Here is a 19,346-nt window from a genome sequence, read left to right as displayed (position 1 = left end):
TATTAGAGGGAAATAAGGGGTTGTAGATTGATTCAGCTGCTTTTATCTTAAATTATCTTCAAATATGAAATTATAGGAATGTTGTCTAAAACGATTATAAATTCTATACTCTATAAATCTTTTTCTGTCATTTCTTTTGTTGAGAAGATCTATCCCTGTAATGTAACTACCTACAAAAGTATTCGCCTTGCAAATTTCCAAGAACTTTTAAATTTCATTTGCTATATTCACATAGCATTGGCAAATTAACAGTAACTGGATAGATAGATAGACTAGAGATAGATAGTAGATAGATTTAGAGTTGTTGATTTACATAGTACTGGATAGAGCTGGATGGATAAATAAAGAACAAGATATATAGCTTGAAGATAGATAGATATTTAATTTTAGGAAAATATAATGTTTAACTATACCCACATGGATAGAAAGATACCGAGAAGATAGATTAGTATGTAAAATAAAGATATTTAAAATCCAACAATTGGATAGATAGGTAGTAAGCCAGAAAGATAGATATAGATATCTAATTCTTTAGAATATAATGTTTAACATTACCCACATAGATGGCTGGATAGCAAGAAAGATAGATAGATATCTGATTCCGTAGAATTATGATGTTTAAAAGTCCACATATGGCACTTTGTAATCAGTTTTACGATCTTCCTTATGAGCTTTTAAAGTCCCCACACATATACGCTTTTTAAAGGGCTATCTTGGGGCAATAGGATAGGTAAAAAGACAATTTTTAAAGACTTAGGTAATGATCGGTGAGCTGATGTACAGCCCCTCAATTTTGACAAACAAAATGAACCCACCTTTAGATTCTACTTCTAGTTTGTACGTTCCAACTAAGATTGATAAAAAGTCCCAAAGTTTTTAAAGCCAACTAATTAGAAAAAGTGTTTATTAAAATTTTAGGACCAGTTTAATATACAGTCCAATGTCCCCTCCCTGACTTGAGATACCAAAGTCAGAGAAGCTATGCTGCTAAAATTGCTAATATTTTCTGAATTATTTATTTCTTTTTCTCTGTGTTTATATGTGTTATGAGCTTTTTTAGTAAGTGTATATAAGTATTTTAGGCGTTTTTCTAATTTTGCTTAATTTTTTTCAGCGAAGTTACTTTACTATTTTGTCCATAGGTCTGTATATCTCATTTTGTCTTATGCTTCAATTTAATCTGTCTTATTATATTTCTACTCTAATATTGTAAATTTTTAAAGTGGCTTCGACCCTTGCATTTAGAGACTCATTATTTTTAGGGGGAGAAAAAGAGCAAAAATAGCCTTAAACCGACTGCAAGAGTTTGATTCATAAATAAATAGCCTAAAAATATCCTGGGAGCTATATGTAGCTTTTCTGCAGCTAGGTTAGGACAATCATAGGAAAATCTTTACGGACATATAAAAACTTTACTACTTTGCATAATAGGATTCTTATTCTATGTTATCTATTTTATTTATATTCTTACATTTGTAACATCATATCTTTTGTATTTTTTTGCTACATCAAATAAACATTTCCTATGTACTGTAATCAAGTTTTTCTTATACTCTTTTTAGAGACTTCTAATATCTATTTTATGTTCTTTTTATGGGTCCTTTCATCTATCTATCTATACGACTTTTAGACATATAAGTTCTTTTTATCCCTTTTTTATTAGTCTGTAAAGTACAGGTTTTTAATTGGTAAGACTTTATCCAAAGAAGGTATTTCCTACAAGTTTATGTAGACTTTTGTAACTTAAACATGTTATTTATTTATCCATTTGGCTATCAAATTTACTTAACCCTTTACAGTCGGGCCCCTTGCCGCACCTTAATCGGTCGGGGGGGGGGGGGGCGTTCAACGCCCCCCCTAATTATCTCAGTTCCTATTAGAGCTAGAGGGCTAAATTTTTTTGTGCAAGTCCCCTGTTTGATAATGAATTTCCGACCTTTTATAAGTCTAAGTCAATTTTCGCTTCCTTCACCCTTTTATTTAACAACCTTTGTTTTTAGGTCTTTTTTTATTTAAAAATTTCAAACGGCTGTAATTTTCTTATTTTTGAAGCTAGAAGAAAAATTTTTTCCCAGAAAATGTTTTTTTTATGTAAATTTTACATTAGAAATATCAAAATATAAAATTTCAGCGGCCGCAGCTGTACTTGGCAGCTGCCAGCCGCCGCAGTCGGCGGTCGGCGGGAAAACGGCGGCGGATCTTCATGAAATTTTAATACGTTATGTAGACATGTAGAAAAAGCTTAAGTTTAAAATTTGAAGTCTCTAAGTCAAAAATTGCGGCCACAGGAGCCTTTTAAAGATTTCTGGAGACCTGAAGGATCAGGACCTGCAGGATCATACCTGGAACCTGAAAGTGACTTGAACACCTGTATTTCATATAAGGATGTACTACTAGAGGATTTTTTAGTATTTTGGTATGATAAAATGCTTTGTTTTAGTCAAAAAAATATTTTTGCTCCTTACCTGGATGACCCTGCCAGGTTTGCTGGCATCCTGTGCCCGCCAGGATGGAGATATTCAAAAAATTCCAACTCTCAGTTATGTGTCATACCCATACTTAAAAAGTCAAGCAGTTTGGGCTCTTTATCTTTCACACACAGAAAATGAGATAGAAAAAACCGGATGGGGGGGCGTTCAACGCCCCCCCCCCCCCCCGACCGTTAAGGGTTAAAAATATTTGATTTGAAATGATTACTAATCTATATGATAAAGTAACAAGTTATGTGTGTACCGAAGGACCTCGCTAACCACTAAACTAATATGGTACTTATTTACATGGTAGCCTTTCATAGGTTCTGGTAAGGTTTACAATTATTTTGGGGGAAGATACCATCACCATCCCAACAGAAATCACTCTAGAAAATAATGACCCCCTTAGAAACTTTAAAAACTTTTTATTAGAAACTTTTAATTGAGGGGGTGTTTGACTTCCCCCCATCCAAGGGGCTCCCATTTGCCTCTAGAGGCATAACCGCTGCTAGTATATTTATAAGGTAAACTTTCATTAACCTTGTTGGGATGGCAAAACGAGCAGTGTCTGAACTTTACCACCAATGGTCTTAATATACTTAATTTTTAATTGTCTTCTTAAATTATAGTCTTATTCATCACGATCCTTAGATATACATATATAAAGAGATATAGATAATAGATATATATTTAGCTACTAAATATCTTTTATAAGCTTACTAATATTAAATATTCATATGAGGATATCCATAAAGACATCAATTTATACAGCTACTTAATATATTATGTTTTATCTTTTAAGTTCACCAACATATATGTATTGTAGATAGATATAAAGATATCTAGATATCTATCTATTTAGCTGCTAACCATACTATGTTTGATTTTAAGGCTTTCTAAAATATAGATAGATGGATAGATATAAGGCTATCTATCTATCTATCTATCTAGCTACTAACTATCCTATGTTTGCTTTTATAAGCTTGCTAATGGTTGGGTCACGTTCCATGTAAAAAGAAAAACTACACAAAATAACTAAATTAAGAGTATAGCTAATTCAGATTTTTGGAGTATCTGAAGACGGCTACAATTTTTTCTGAGATTCCCTTTTAATAGGGCATCCATTATTTTATTTACTTAGTCCGTATTACAGATAGAGGTTTTCAATTTTTTGCATCCATTCTTTCAAATTCTTTTACTTTTATATTAATGAGCCTAGCTACTTATGCATGTTGTCATCATTATTCCAATTTATTTTAATACTACTTAAGGAGGGATTCCTTAATCATTGCCTATAAGGACAAAACCCTGAAAGGGTACAGGGCATTCTTTAAAAAAAGTATAACTGTGCTATTTAGAAAAAGAATTAGAAACTGAATAATTCCGCTTTATGAATGCGACTATGATCTATATTAAAAAATCATGTATCGTATAAAAAATATAAATCATAAAATATCAACATCAGTTTTGTTGGCCCTGGTATTCATCGAGGCCAAAAAAACTTATGATGCAAAAATAACTATTAGTATAATTAGGTTATTTTTAGACGTGGCTAATTCTTATTATTTTTTTTGCTATTTTGTCAAACGCGATTTGCATTTTAGGGGGTGAGGGGAAGTTTAGTGTTACTTCTGTTAAAATGTTTCATTTAATATGAATTAAACATTTTCATTTTTAAATGTTTAGATATAAAGATATCTAGATATCTATCTATTTAGCTGCTAACCATACTATGTTTGATTTTAAGGCTTTCTAAAATATAGATAGTTACTTAGTGGCGTGAAGAAAAATTTGCCTGAGGGTTATGAGTCTTGGGGGGGGGGGGGGGGGAGGGAAGGCTGAAAAGTATAACTAGCTATTTTCTTATTTTAGGGGTGTAGAAAACCTCCCTACTGCACTCAAGTTCTTTTAATTGCATATTTTATTTGATTTATTGACCTTAACTTTCTGTCTATCATCTATCTAACTATTTATTTAATATATTTAATCTTTGATTGTCTATTATTTCAGGTTTTTTTTTAATAACTAGCAGCTCCGCTTCTAGCGTCTAGGTTCCCTGTATTCGATAGGATAGGGAAAGCAGATAAATGGCCTAATACGATCACAAGACTCAAAAATAAAATTTTATAAGCTTAAAACCATAATGGGATCTATTTGAAGCTTCATCAGAATGGTGAACTCAATTAGTTCAGTAGTATAAGAATCTTAAGCTACAGACGAAAAAAACTTTATATATTAGGGTATTAGTATTTCATTAACATAGCTTTTTTTGGATGGCTGTTAAATGTAACTAAATGTAGTTTAGTTCATGAGGTTAAATCGATATGTCTTGACTTTTATCATCCTATTTGTGTGTGTGTGTGTGTGTAAATGTGTGCGTGTGGTCTGTTTGACATGTCAGTGTCTGTAAGTGTACATTTTTGTCTGTTAATGGTTTAGCACAAAATAAATATCATTAAACAATGAGTTTGAATTTTTAATGAAATATTAAAAGGTAAAACAAGTACTTATTTTTCTTCACGGTACATTATTTGCTTTATTAAAATGTTAGCACTAAATCCATTATTAAAAAGTAATATTTATCGACATTCCTAATTAGCTATAATGTCCATATATTTACGTTTATAATGATATTATGGATATCATAAAGCATTCATATAACAATGCCAGGACTAAAGCTTCAGGTTGGACAGCCTCTTTCATAAAAAAAAACAGCAAATTAGGTGGATGTGAAAAAATTTGCGCGCTCTGCGCATCAATTTACCATTCAAACAACGCTTCTTTGACTTTTGAGTATTGATGATTTTGTAGGGAGGGTGGGGGGGGGGGGGCAGCTAGGGAGTGTATGTACTTAACTGGAAATAAAATAACACCTGATTTGTTGTCGGTATTAAACCATTTCTTGATTTTGGTTTAAGGGGAAGGGGGGTGTCAAAATCGTACGATGGGTGTCAAAATTATTTGTTGCGCTTTGCGCAGTCCCCTGACAAAACTCTTTGCTCGCCTCTGATTTGTCATCCTTGTTCTTGAAACAAACAAGCACACAAATACGCACAAACTTTAAACGGATCTTTGGAGAAAATTTAAAATTTTGTATATTTTTTTGTGAAAAGGTTTATTTATGGAACTTTTATTGCCTTTATATTTCTACACAATTGATCAGCTTGGACAAAAATAAGTTTCGACTTAAGTTCTTCTGGTGAAGTATCTATTATATTGACTAGATTAAATGAAACATTAACTAAAAGTTGTGAAAAATGTCAGGGAGAGATATTCTACTTTTCTAGAATTAAATATTTTTAAACACGTTCTCTCATTTTTGGCTTAATTTTTTTTTTTTTGAAAACTTCATTTGATTGGTTTGTACAAACTACAACTAAACTAGTACAAACTAGTATTGTTCAAACTTTTCAAACAGTAATTTAATATTACTGTAGTCCAGGACAAGTTCAGAGATTCCATATTTATCATTGTTTTATTAAAACTAGCGGCTACTTCTTTAGAGGCTTTTGGGGGCACTTGAGTTAGTCGACCTTCCACTTTTATTTCTTTAGGGAGGGTGTTGGTACTCTCCCCCAAAATAATTATAAACCTTTCCTGGACATATGAGATGCTCAATTGTAAAGAAGAACCATATCGGTCCAGCAGTAAGTAAGGTCTTTGCTACACATACACAGACAGACACAAAGACATCCTATTGCTTTCAAAGAAAAAGTATTAGAACAGATCAGTCATAAGTTAAAGCAAACATTTAAGCCTTCTTATATGAAAACTTGTTTTGTTATTGGACGTAATTATTCTTGTTGTTTTTGTTTAATTTTGACCGCCTGTGACTGTTTAGCATATTCGAATTGTTTCTCCCCTTTAAACAAATTATCTTTTTAAACATTTGAAATATTAAAATGAATAGAAAGATAAGTAAAAAACAAGGATGACAACATTTATAATATAGCGGAGCAAAGGTTTTTATGAAACAATTATATAATACTGGACAATTGGAGGGACTAGATGGACTCATAATGGCATAATATCCCGTTTACAAAACATTGATATATAATTCCCAAAATCGAAATCTATACTGCAGACGATAAAGTTATATACCCCCAACAACTTTTCAGACAGACATACAGGCAGGCATCCATCTAGAATTTTAAAGTGACTTTGCTAAACTAAAATGAGAGAAGGAAGAAAAAGAAATTATCTTTTAAACATTAAAAGAACCAAATTTTGCCTTTTACAGAAATCTTCTCCATAATATTGAAATTCCATAAAATTAAAAAAAGGCACTTCATCCCTATGTTCCAAAATCTTTTAGAATAATATAAATAATCCTTTAATATAAAATAATTTTTTATTTTAATTTTCAGGTAAGCTAAATAAATATCTTGGAGTGGTTTCAAGCTATTTTCCTGACCTCCCTCTCTCTCCTTTAGAAGCTAGGGAGGCAGGAACTAGTAGTAAGTAAACCATAAGTCATAATTTTGAGCATAAGTTTTGTGTATTTAGTTACTAAATTAACTATAAAAAGAGCGTATAACTTTAAAGGTATTTCAATTTTAAAATTGTATATCAAATTTCTTTTACAAAAATATCATGAACATTAAGAATAGATTTCTAAAGACAATCTATTACGATAGTATGACATCACAGTTGCAGGCTAGCTCAGACAGAAATTGTATTGTCATAAATACTATGGTTTTTAATTTCTATGGCACAGTTTTAAAAATTTACTGATGGCTAAGACAATTTAAGATGAATTAATCCACATACCCATCTTTACAAGTTACCAAAAACAGATTTTGACCTACTAAAATTGGTTGGTTGAAGATAATTTTTTATGCTTTTGCCATATCCCTTGCCAACTGAAAATATTTGATAAAAACACTTTTCAAAGATGATATCAACTCAAATTTCACTTGGTCATCTTAAGAGGAGAGTTTTTAAAAACATTTTCGTTGTTGCGAAGCTGCTTTTTATCTGTTAACTTTTTCCAACTGTATGTACGTTAACATGGGACACAAGGTTTTTGTGATGTATTGTGAAAATTCCACTGACAAAGGTATGATAATTTAGTAAAGGTTTTTCTATTGCCTAATGCCTAACTTCTTCTTTTGATGTCATACGCATAAACATCTTAATAGTTTTATACAAAAAAAGTTTTTAAACCCTGAGCATTTGATGGAACTAAGTAGATTTAGAGACAGACAAGTAAAAAATACATTTCTTAAAGAGAGATAAAGAGAAACAAGGGTATTAATATCCATAAAAACAAGGGTATATATATCATACAATATGTGATAAAAATTATGGAGCAGTAATACTTTTAATATAAAAGTTATTTACAAATGATTACAGCTCTTTTTGTTTGTTATAAAATGCAGGATATTTTCCTATTTTTATTTCCTCTAGAAACGTTAAGAACGTGTTTTTTATGATTAAACAAGCTTTAAAATCATTAAATTACGACTCTCTTGTAGGGCCAATTATATAAGTTATATTTTACCCTAGTTTTTAAAAGCCCCGCCTAAAAAAATTAAAGATAGAGAGCGAGAATGATGTTGTAGTTTTGAAATCATCAAAACATGAAAAAATAACACGTCAAAAAGTTTATATAAAAATTAGCCTTTTAAAGCTTTTTTAAAGCGTAGTTTCTCTGTTCATTGGGTTGTATGTACGTTTGTGAGACACTCACATGACGATAGGTAAGTTCACAGTGTCTATGCAGTCTTTGTTTAGCATTTCAAGTATCAAATTATAATGGTAACTTTCTAGAGGCCGCGTTTCTAGAATCTAGTGGCTTTATATTAAAAAAAAGGGATGGGGGCTTAAAAGACGCAAAACTATCCCTTTACCTAAGTGAAGTTTTTTTTTATAAAATAAAAAACTCGAGATGTTTAATGATTACTACTTTATATAATGCTAGCGGCTACGCACCTTCCATCTAGGGCAGAGAAATAGCCTAAAACCAAAGTTTTAAATCTAGAATTAAAATAGCGTAAAAGCACTCCCCGATATCTTTAGCTACAGAAAAAATTATAAAAAAAACCTGACTTCTTTATAGAAAATTCAAGGACATGGCACTAATATAGAGTAGCAACGCTTATAAATGTGATTCAGCTTAAAAGTTATCTAAACAAATAATTTATCCAAAAAAAGTTTTTAAAAAAAATCATTATAAATAATATTTTTATAACATTCTTCTATTGAAGAAAAACTGTTATACTTTTGTCAAATTGATATTTATCATTTTTTGTTTATCATTTATCTCTCTAATTCATCTGTCTAACTTATTTATCTTAAATTTTGAATATAACTACTTTATCTTCCTACTAGCGGCTACGCCCCTAGAGGCCTTTAGTCATTTTAAATGTTTTTTTTTGTTCAAGTCTCTACGATACATATTACCTACCTATGTTGCGTTGAAGTCTCTGTGCGATTTTTTTGTGATTTCTCTTGAGAGGGTGGTGGTACCCTCCCCCAAAATAGTTATAAACCTTCCAGGGACCTATGAGAAGTTACCCTGTTAAGGGAAACCCGATCGGTTTAGCGGTTAGCGATATCCTTCAGTACAAACATATAAACACACATACAGACAAACAGACATCCTGTTATCTAAAAGGTTTTGCTTTAATTTTTCTCTCTTTACCTTTATTTTCTATTTTTTTACCCTCTTTATCTCTCTCTTTCTAACTATCTCTTTATCTAGCTCTTAATCTAAAGGTCTTAATTTAATTTCTCTCGCTTCCTCTAAGAGTGCTAATTAACCATAAAACCTCTAAATACTTTGAATCAAAGTTTATTTGGAAAAGTTCGATTTACCAATGCCACTTTTCCATAAATAACGCAAAGCAGGCAACAAACTTTTGATGCCAGAGAACATGAAGTAATTTTTTTTCTTCAAGTGTTTATTTTTAATTAACCTGTCTCCTAGTAATAATTATGATAGAAAATTTTGTTAAGTTTTATTTAATAACTTTGAACTTTTATTTAAATTAAAAAGTCACGCACTCATTTAAAAGATGCAAAGCTTTATCTTTTATATTATGGGCCCTGTAAACTTTTCTCACTTCTATTATTGTTTGCCTGCTTATTTCTAACAGAATCAAGCCGGTCAGCGTATCCGTTGTTAACAATCTATAAAATATTGGCAATATTTACCTTTAAACACTATTTGAAAACTTACCCATAACCTTTCTGCCAGTTAAAATGATCATTCTTAGATAAATAGTTAATAAAAATCTATTAGAATTTGTAATATGTCGATATAATAACAACACTAAAGATTAATATGGTTAATCTTTCTTTTAAAAAAGAAGATTTTTATAACCATTAAAAATCCATGGTCAACTGTTTTTATTAAAACACAAAAAGTTTAGGCCGTATTAGGAGATTCTTAATTATTAGAAATTCCTACTAAATTGGAATAATTTTCTCATTTCAAGCTTGTTAATAACATGCTGTTGGTGTCTGAGTGCGTTTTTTAACACAAACATCTAAAATATATGTGGTACTCAGTGATTTATTGACAAAACATGGAATAGATAGATATATTAAGAATAGATACATATGAAATAAAATGAACATACAGAAAGATGATAGATGAGTAAATAAAACTATACATAGGTAAATATATATAAGAAAAATAGATAAATAGATGAAATATTACAATCACAAGCAAATGACATTTTAAAAGATTAGAATCCACAAAATAAGGAAATAGAAAAACAAATTTATGTAGGCCTGAAAAAATTAAAGATGGTTTCTAAAATCAAGGTTACAAGGGGTAAAGCAGCACAGTAAGAGGCCAGCTCATCCTGTATTTCTACTGTAATACTATGGTAATAAAAGTATTTGAAACCAATTTTAAAATTAGAACCCAGGCCTTTTTATGGGTATTAGCATAATGAGTTTAACACCTATATGTGCATATGTTCATATGTACTAGCGGCTGCTCCCATAGTTTTTAAGGGGTAAGAAAATCATACAAATAACCTAAATACCCTTAAACATTCCCGGGACCTATTGTTTCCATAAAACAGAGAACTTAATCGGTTAAGTAATTGTCCAAATTTTAAGCTACAAAAAAATATTTATCAATCTACCGTTTCTCCTAATAATCCATCTATTTATGTATCATTCTAATCTATTTTAAAGTTTATTTAAAGTGTTTTTTTATGTACCAGCTACTAAAATGATTAAATTCTTCATTTTATTAAAACTTCATACAGGTCCTTTGGATGGTTTCAGGCTGTTTTATTTTTAAATTTAAGTCCTTGTTTGATTATGGGCTGATTTTCCTCCGTCTTTTTCCACCTTCCTTATGCGGAGGCTAGGGGCGCGAATTGCATGTCTATCAACAAGGAAATTAAGGATAAACACAAACAACCACACACACATACACACAGAAAATGGTCTAAAAAGCTCAATTTTAAGATGCGTATAGACGCGTCCCTAATTAAAGACCTTGAAATCTAACAACAATAGAAATTAAATAGAGTAACATTTCCATTTCGGAATTTTACTATATTTTGATCATGTATTATTTGTGTGCATTTTTGATTTTTCCTACATACATTGTAGATAATATGTTTGTTCATCTTACAGTTTTAACAGATACATAACATAAATTATTAAATTGGAATAATTTCTAATCACAATATTTTGTTCTTGTAGAGATGATCCATTTTTATTTGTTAATTTTATTGAAGGGATATTATGTTGAGAAGTAGACATACACTCTTACTACTCTAATTTATTTGTCTATTTTTCGTGCCTATCCCATTTTAAATTTACTCTAATTTGCATAATTAAAAACACAACACTATCTATTCATCTATCTATCCATCTTAATATTATTTTACATTTATCTGTCTGACTTTGCTTATAATCTATCTATCTATCTATCAATCTTTTGCGAAGGTTCTCTATAACCCACACTTATTGCTGTCATTCTATTGGACTATGGTAAAATATGTTTTACTTGAATGCTGTAAGAGATACAGATACATATGGTCCACTGATTGACTTTTTGAAGATAAAAACGCATTCTTAGGATAACTTCAATATGGATAGGGTCAAGAAAAGTTAGAAAAGCCCTGCAAGAGCACATAAATGGATAGGGCTCTGTGGTCAAGAAATGATATTGGGTGAAAGTACCTAACCTACACTCTATTCGGAATAAGTTACTTACTGATAAGTATTCGCTACCTATGGAATGTTGTTATCATTGTCTTTTTAACACTCTATTAAAATCACCTATTAAGATGTTTTGGTTATTTCCAGGGATCGGCAGCCACACGGGTATTGGAATCAACATTTTACAATTTTAAAAATCATTTGAAAGTTTTGACCTGATCCAAAAATGACCATCCCTTTTCTTAAGAAAAATTTATAAAGCATCCAAACAGGTTTAAATTTGAGGCTTAGTTGCAGCTGACGCCCGGCTGCCGAGCCCTGCTTATTCCACCAGAAAAAAAACATTAAAATAGATTAAAAACAAATACTACGGAAATGGGAGAATAACGCCAATACTTTAAACCTACAAATTGAAATTGCCTTTTTACCATTTTTTTAACATAAAAAATTATGTTCAATTTACTTTTTATTTCCTTGTTAATAGTGAAGCTACTCTTTAGATTACTAATATCCAAAATTCTATCTGATGGTCTAATGGTTTATGATTTTTCCTTTTTTATTTGTTAATGGAAGTTAAGATTTAAAACATATATGCCCAACATTAAACTTTTCTGTTGATTTTCAATTTAAATCATTGACTTTTATGTTCAATAATATTTTTTAAATATTTAGAATATTTACCTATTTTTAAAATGCTTTTTAAAGATGAACATTTAGTTGAGCATAAATTATACACTACTCAACACTTAATGGCTACACTGATTAGCCCATTTTCTGTCTTGCTATCTTTCTATCTGTTTTTTATCTATCTAATTTTAAAATTTTATATAATCTTGCTTCTTGTGTCTTTGTCTTTTTATTTAAATTTTATTAAGGTGTCTATATCTATTAATCTATTTTTGCTCTATTTTCTATTTTTTTTCTCTTTGTTTATTTTTCTCTTTTTTTATACATATTTACACAATCTCTATATACTTATGTTTCTATCCAATATTTATTTTATATTTATTTATATTATATCTATTCCTAACCATCTATATATTTATCTATTGTTGATCATCTATCTATCTTTGTGTCTATCTTGAAATCGATTAAGGCATAAATTATGCTAATAGGCAACACAGAATTTTAAATTAAGAACTGTTTCAAAAATGTTTTAGATTAGAACAGTTTTGAATTAATTATAAGCTGTTAAAAAAGTACTTTTTTCTTTCATTTTTTTTTCATTTAAAAGTTGGAGTTTTGTTAGAGTTTTATAAAGTATGTTTTTATCATTGCGCAGATACTCTATAACTATAGTATATCATTTTCCGTCCGACTATGGTCCAAATCCTATAAAGTTTCTTAGGCTAGCTAAGAATTTAGGAATTCCTAAGTCTTACGTATTTCCTCTTCTATTATATCATATCTATTTATAAATTCTAATATAAATTAACTTCTAACTAGCATAGGAAATTATATATTATTTTGTCTATATATGTCTAAACTTTATCTTTATTACGAAAATCAAAGAATTAATACAGTCTTTACGCAGGATTTTCTTGTACGTCCTCACTCATTGCTTACTGACCAAAGGACGAAGCAGATACATTTTATTTTCAAATGTGGCTCTATATTTGAAGGGGAGGGGGACTTAAAGATGGTCAAAACAAAGTAGCTTAAAACCATACTAGGACATTTATGAAGCTTGTTTTTGCTACGCTACTCAATGACACACTTTCCTTGCTTGTTTATTTTTATCTTTAACGTGGGTGGGCTTTTAGTAAATTAAGCAACAAACGCGGAAATAAAAGTTTTTATTCACCCCAAGTTAAAAAGGCAAAAAGATATTGCTAATTAATCCTTTGACTTTCAACCCTTTTAGTTGATTTTTAGGACAAACTAGGATGGTTATGTCCATACATGTAGCCTACATATCAGAATAAATCACATATGACAGCCAAATTTGACCGAAAGATAGTTTCAAATATAGAGTAGCTGCACTCAGGAATTTTAAAGGGAATAGACAATATACGATAAATAGACTAAATGCAGATTAGAATTATTAGTTAAAAAGTTACGACACTGTACTAAAAACAAAGATTTAATGCGTAACCAAAGTTTTTAAGATTTCGAATGAGAAAACATGCTTAGAAAACTATGAGGACCAAACAGAGGGCGAACTATTTAAAAGTTAGTGATAGAGGGTAGGGTCAATGGCAAACACATTAAACTTTAACCCATAAAGTTTAACATACATAGGGTAATTGTATTTAAGCTCTAAAATTTATTTAAATTGTATTTTATTTCCTTTTTTTGATTAAAATGCAAAATAGTAAAAATTTGTATGTAAAATTTAATTAAAATGAAAGGGCGTTTTTTTCACTTTTAAAATTCATAGTTTTTTTTGTATTTGCTGCCTTTTCTATTTATATTTTATATGCATATTTTACTTTTTTCTAATATTATTGTATGTTTTTTTTAATCTTAATTTAATTTTCAATCTATCTGTATTGACCTTTTCTTTTTAATTCTCTATCATTTCCTTTTTTTTTTCCTATGTTGTTTTTTCTTCTCTATATACCTTCTCCCTCCCAATTTTAACTACAAAGTCACTCTTTTTTATTTGAAGACCTTTAAATTAAGATTTGGTATTTTTTTATGAAAGTCAAAGCAGTCCTATAGTCCTTATGTATCTATAAAATGACAAAGTTTTTCAGTAACAAGAATAACAAAATCCACAAAAGAAAAGCCTTCGTTAAATAAGTTTTAAATTGCGCATAATGTAGGATCTAATATAGACATACTTACCTTTTGAGATAAATAGACTTTAATATTCTTCCTAATTTTACTAATTATATCTCACTTACAGAAGTATTTACACACAGTTTTGAGTGGATAAGATGATTTTCTCGTATTTATTCGAATCCTTCGGCACTTTGGTTTTAATATTATAATTGTACATTCTATATCCGCGGAACGCTGTTTATAATACGATGCGAGAAATAACTATTAAAAACCCTGTTATTATACGTGAAGATTAAACCACCCTAAAACCCAGATTGATATTATTTAGATTTCCTTTTGATCAGACTTATGTGTGTTTATGTATGTCCTTTTTAGGGACATCAAAAGAGATGGATAATTTATTGAATTGCCATAAAAAGGTCTGTCTGTCCTTTGAGGCCGTTTTGGTAGATTATCTTGGTCTATCTTATTAAGTAGCGCAGCTATTTTATACAACGTATGTTCGTCTGTCCGACCGGTTTACATACAGTCAAATTCTATAGGAGTTAGGGTTTTCTTAGCCTTACATAGATATAAAGAAACATGCAAGATGAAACCGTTACTGTTATAGTTCTGCTTTTAATTTAGGCACGTTAGATTCATGAGATTAAGTTTTTATAGAATTAGTATGATTTTAACAGTTTTAAGCTACAAATTGCTGAAATGTTGGTATTTTGTCATTCCTGCGCTACTTATTAAGACAAGCAATATGTATGTATCTGATATAAGATATTGATTCAAAATTGAAAGTTACGGAATTATGCAATTTTCTTGGAATCCATTTTTGCATTTTTATAAAGCAAAGATTGCATCTTATGTGAACATCATGTCAATCGCTAGTAGGCCACATGTAACCACCCCCCTCCTCTCACTCACCCTTATTTATTTAAGTGGGGCTTCTACTCTATGAATAAAAATATTTCCTTACGTTACTCTTTCTTGTTTATTAGAAGGATTTGAAAAAAATAATTCATCCGACGAAATGTAAACATCATCATTTGTCTAAAAAAATGGTTGTCAAAAATAAATAGGGTGGGTAAGTGAGGGGTGGAGTGATAACTACTTGCAGATTCTGCCCATCTTATATAAACCTAGGATGACAGAGACCAAGTAGTCGAAGAATGTACGCAATTTAAAAAAGTTGAGTTATATTAGTTCTTAATAAAAATTCTCTGTTTTGTACATTTTTGTATATAACCTTTCAAAAAAAGTATATGTCAAACTCGAATAAAAATCCTATATTGAAATATTTACTGTAAAAAATAGGACCCTTTATTTGCCTCCCACTATACATACATCTTAACTCCCATTTTGTATAATTTTTAGCAACACACCTACTTTATAACTTGAATTGTGCGTCTGACAGCCAATCTGGAAATATATTTACACTTTTCTTCATTGTTATCAAAAGTAGAAATAAGATAAAACTTGTATACTCTTACTTGACCCCTAGTAAGCAAGCTGATTTGACTTTTTTTTTCTTCAAATTTAACTTTTCAAACCTGAGTATTTTTACACTCTTTAAAAACGCACATTTTTCTGGATTTTGTTTGTTTTTGGCTTTTTGACATAACTATTCTTGGTAACCGAAAACTCTCCACTTATGTTATTTTCTTACTTTTTCTCATGCTTTTCTCCATTTTTTGGTGTTATATCTTTTTCTCTATTTTCTTTTTTTTGCCAGGACAATGGACGACAAAAACTTAGATTTATTTGTAAAAGAGCCAGGGTGTTTTTTTTTTTTTTTGGGGGAGGGGTGGGGGTGGTGGATGGCGTGGAGGTCTTAAAGTACTAAATTCAAGTTTAGAGGGTGGGGGAGATTTTTTTCTTTAAAATTCAAACGAAGGTGTTGATGTGACTAAAAAATTTATCTGTTTTGAAAAATCAAGGTCTTTGAAGAAGGGGGTCTGTTACCCCTTTACCCCTCATATCCTCTGGAAGTCCCTGAAAGAAAGGATTGTAGATTATTTCCCTCCACATTTATTTTTGTATATAAGTATGCATGTGCAAAATTTGTGTGCGTGCATTTACATTTTTAGGGTTTCTAAAATTGTTTAATACTACAGTATCATAGCACAATTTCTGCAATTTGAAACCTCTTATAGTGGTGTCATACTTCTATGGTTACTGGACTTCAGTAACCGCTCAAATATTGGTAAAATTTTTGTGTTTCAAATGACTGACTTTTGCTTGCAATACGATATTTTGATGTCTAGAGGTCAGCTTAGATAGGTAGATTTGGATAAATGGATGAATACATTATAGATAGATAGATAAAAATAGCGATAAATGAATAATATTATTGTGTTGACTACACAACTAGATCTAATTCAACATTAGAAAATATAAAAATCTTCTCAAGGCTTAAATCTACAAATAAAAAAGCCAAAAACAATCCTGGTACCTATATAAGTTACATGTAAAAGTTTTATAAATGAGCATCGTATGTCAGGCCCGAATCATTACCATATGTAACTCATTATTCTATAACCTGTGCCTGTGTATGGCATGTGTCCTACATTTATAACATTAAAGAGTTAAGGCGTTGGTGACTCGAATATAATCTACCACTAGAGCAGAGACAACACAAGGGATGGTTCTTCCGAAGAAAAACAAATTTTTACCATTGAAATATAAAAGTATCTTTTAAATATTGCTTTGTTTTATGATATTTTACGAGAATAGATAGATACAAACATTTAGCTTTGTCATTATTATCTAAAATTTAGTTTAGTGAAATTCAGATTAAATTTGTGGTAAAATAGTATTCCTTAAGATGAACCATTCCTTGTACCTGTCCTAGAGTTATAACAATCACTCACCTAATGAATTTAGTATTACACCGTATCATCAAGTACTCTAATAAAGTGAAACTTGTTGCAGGCTAAAATAACGATCCCCCTCCCCCTTTATCCCGTCCCCTTTTTTTGTACTGAATAAACGAACTGACCAATAAATTATGCCCATGTTAGCAACCTCAATTGAGACTATTTTCCCCTGTCATATTATCCACGTATGTATATTGTATATTTATTTCTCACCCTATATACTCCTTTGGAAAGAACAAAATGTATAATGAATATATATATTTTTTAGGATGACAACGGTACCAATGGGACGGGAAGTGTACAGACCCACTCGCTTAAACGGAGCTTACTCAGAAACCCAGCAGCCTCCAGCTATAACAGGCTTTCTACCTTATTTAAAAAGGTAACATATAATCTATCTATTCATAAATAATATACATTTACAAACATTTTATGGTTGAAAAGTTTGAACACTACATGTTTGGAACTAACCAATCAAAATTCAATCAAAATCCCAAATTTTTTGATCTAACAAATAAGAAAACATTGTTAAAATCTTTGGGTACCAGCTTAATTTCCCCTCTCTTCCATCACTTTAACATTTACCTATATTTTTCTTCTTTGGTCTTGAAATAAGTTTTTCGTTTGGCTTCGTTATTTAAATGTAAAGTTTATCAGTCCATATATCTGTCTATCTAACTTCTTCTTGAATTTCAATTGTTCCTTCAATTTAGTCCTTCAATCAGTTTAGTAATCTAATACTCTTTATTTGCAAACTTTGTGTTGGCCACAGGGAGTCAGGAATGGAAAAAATACTTTCTCGTATTCATTCGAATCCGGTGGATAGGAACTGGTTCTCATCCATACGAAAAAACTATGTCTAGCATCGGCACCTCGGGGCTAAAAAACTGGTTTTAATCTTATAATTGTACATTCTATATCCGCGGAAAGCGGTTTATAATATGATGAAAGAAATAACTATTCTCTCTCCCTCACACAATTTTGTGTGTAACTCGGCCTTTTATACCTGTACAATACATATTTGCTCGGGTTTGTTTGGGAAAGTTTTTAATATATTTAAACTGCTAAAACAGATAAAAGCTATGTAAAGCTTCCCTAAAAATAATCTTTATATAGAGAAAACATATATTAGAAATTTATTTGTATCTATCTTGAATTAATTTTTGTATGCCTAAATATTAGTGACTACTGAATCGATCTAATATTCTGTTTAACTCTATTCTTATAATTATATTAAACTTTATTCCTATCAAGTCTAGAATTCTATAAACATTTAACATAAAGCTCTGTATTTCTCTATCTGTCCATCCTTTTATATTTTTCTATCTTTCTGTATATCCATTGTACATTTATCTATCTTTCTTTAATTGTTCTGAATCTTATTATGATATTAGATTACTAAGATTACACTTTATCCCTATCAAATCTTGAATTCTATGTACATTTCATGGCGTTCTCTATCTATCTATTTTTAAAAAATCTTTCTTTTTTTCAATCTTTGTTCTTTGAAAACAAACATCTTAATTTAGATATAATTATGAAATTGTTGTTTATTATAGTTAAAAAAAGACTTTAACTCAGGAATAGAGAACAATCGTTTAAGGGTATATAGCGAAGCTACTTTATAATAAGAGTATGTCTGACGGGTCGTACTTACAACGAATTGTCAATTTATATTTTGTTATTTCATGGGTTTTAATAGCTTTCAAGCATCACTTGCAAATTAAAACAACTATTTTTAATGCATTCATCGAATCTTTTTATCCAAAATATTAATAAATTGTTTTTATTTCACGACTTGTAAACTAATAAGTAATAAATATCAAAACAAGATCCTAAGGGCAAAAAGCATTATCAATTTTGAATAACTGTCTTTCATTTTAATTGTGATTTTAAATGTACAATGTACATGTATTGTGTATGTGTAGTATAAACAACAATTTATGCATTTATTTAATTGTTTTCAAGATTAATGGATAGATAAATATTTTTTTGATTAAATGATTTGAAATGTTCTGTAGATTAAAAATTGAAATGTATAATTATTAAAAAAACAAGAATCGTTATGTCCATTAGTGGCACTCAGATAAATAATTAAGTGATGTAAAGAAAACAAGGATGTAATATGTACGTGTAAAACCATAGC

The 19,346-nt window shown here is 30.1% G+C and overlaps 1 protein-coding gene across 1 annotated transcript in view; it reads left to right on the top strand.

Annotated features, from left to right (window-relative positions):
* LOC145327240 (uncharacterized) overlaps positions 1–19,346 on the top strand; it is a 51,604-nt gene that overhangs the window by 16,171 nt on the left and 16,087 nt on the right. Inside the window, exon 4 of the mRNA XM_080170827.1 lies at positions 17,469–17,582. Coding sequence (XP_080026953.1) covers positions 17,469–17,582 — 114 coding nt within the window. The remainder of the gene's footprint in view (positions 1–17,468; positions 17,583–19,346) is intronic.

The sequence above is a fragment of the Acartia tonsa genome, chromosome 1 (assembly GCF_053477335.1).
Source record: "Acartia tonsa isolate MP-2025a chromosome 1, ASM5347733v1, whole genome shotgun sequence".
Classification (NCBI taxonomy): domain Eukaryota; kingdom Metazoa; phylum Arthropoda; class Copepoda; order Calanoida; family Acartiidae; genus Acartia; species Acartia tonsa.
This window is presented reverse-complemented; position numbering and strand designations above follow the sequence as displayed.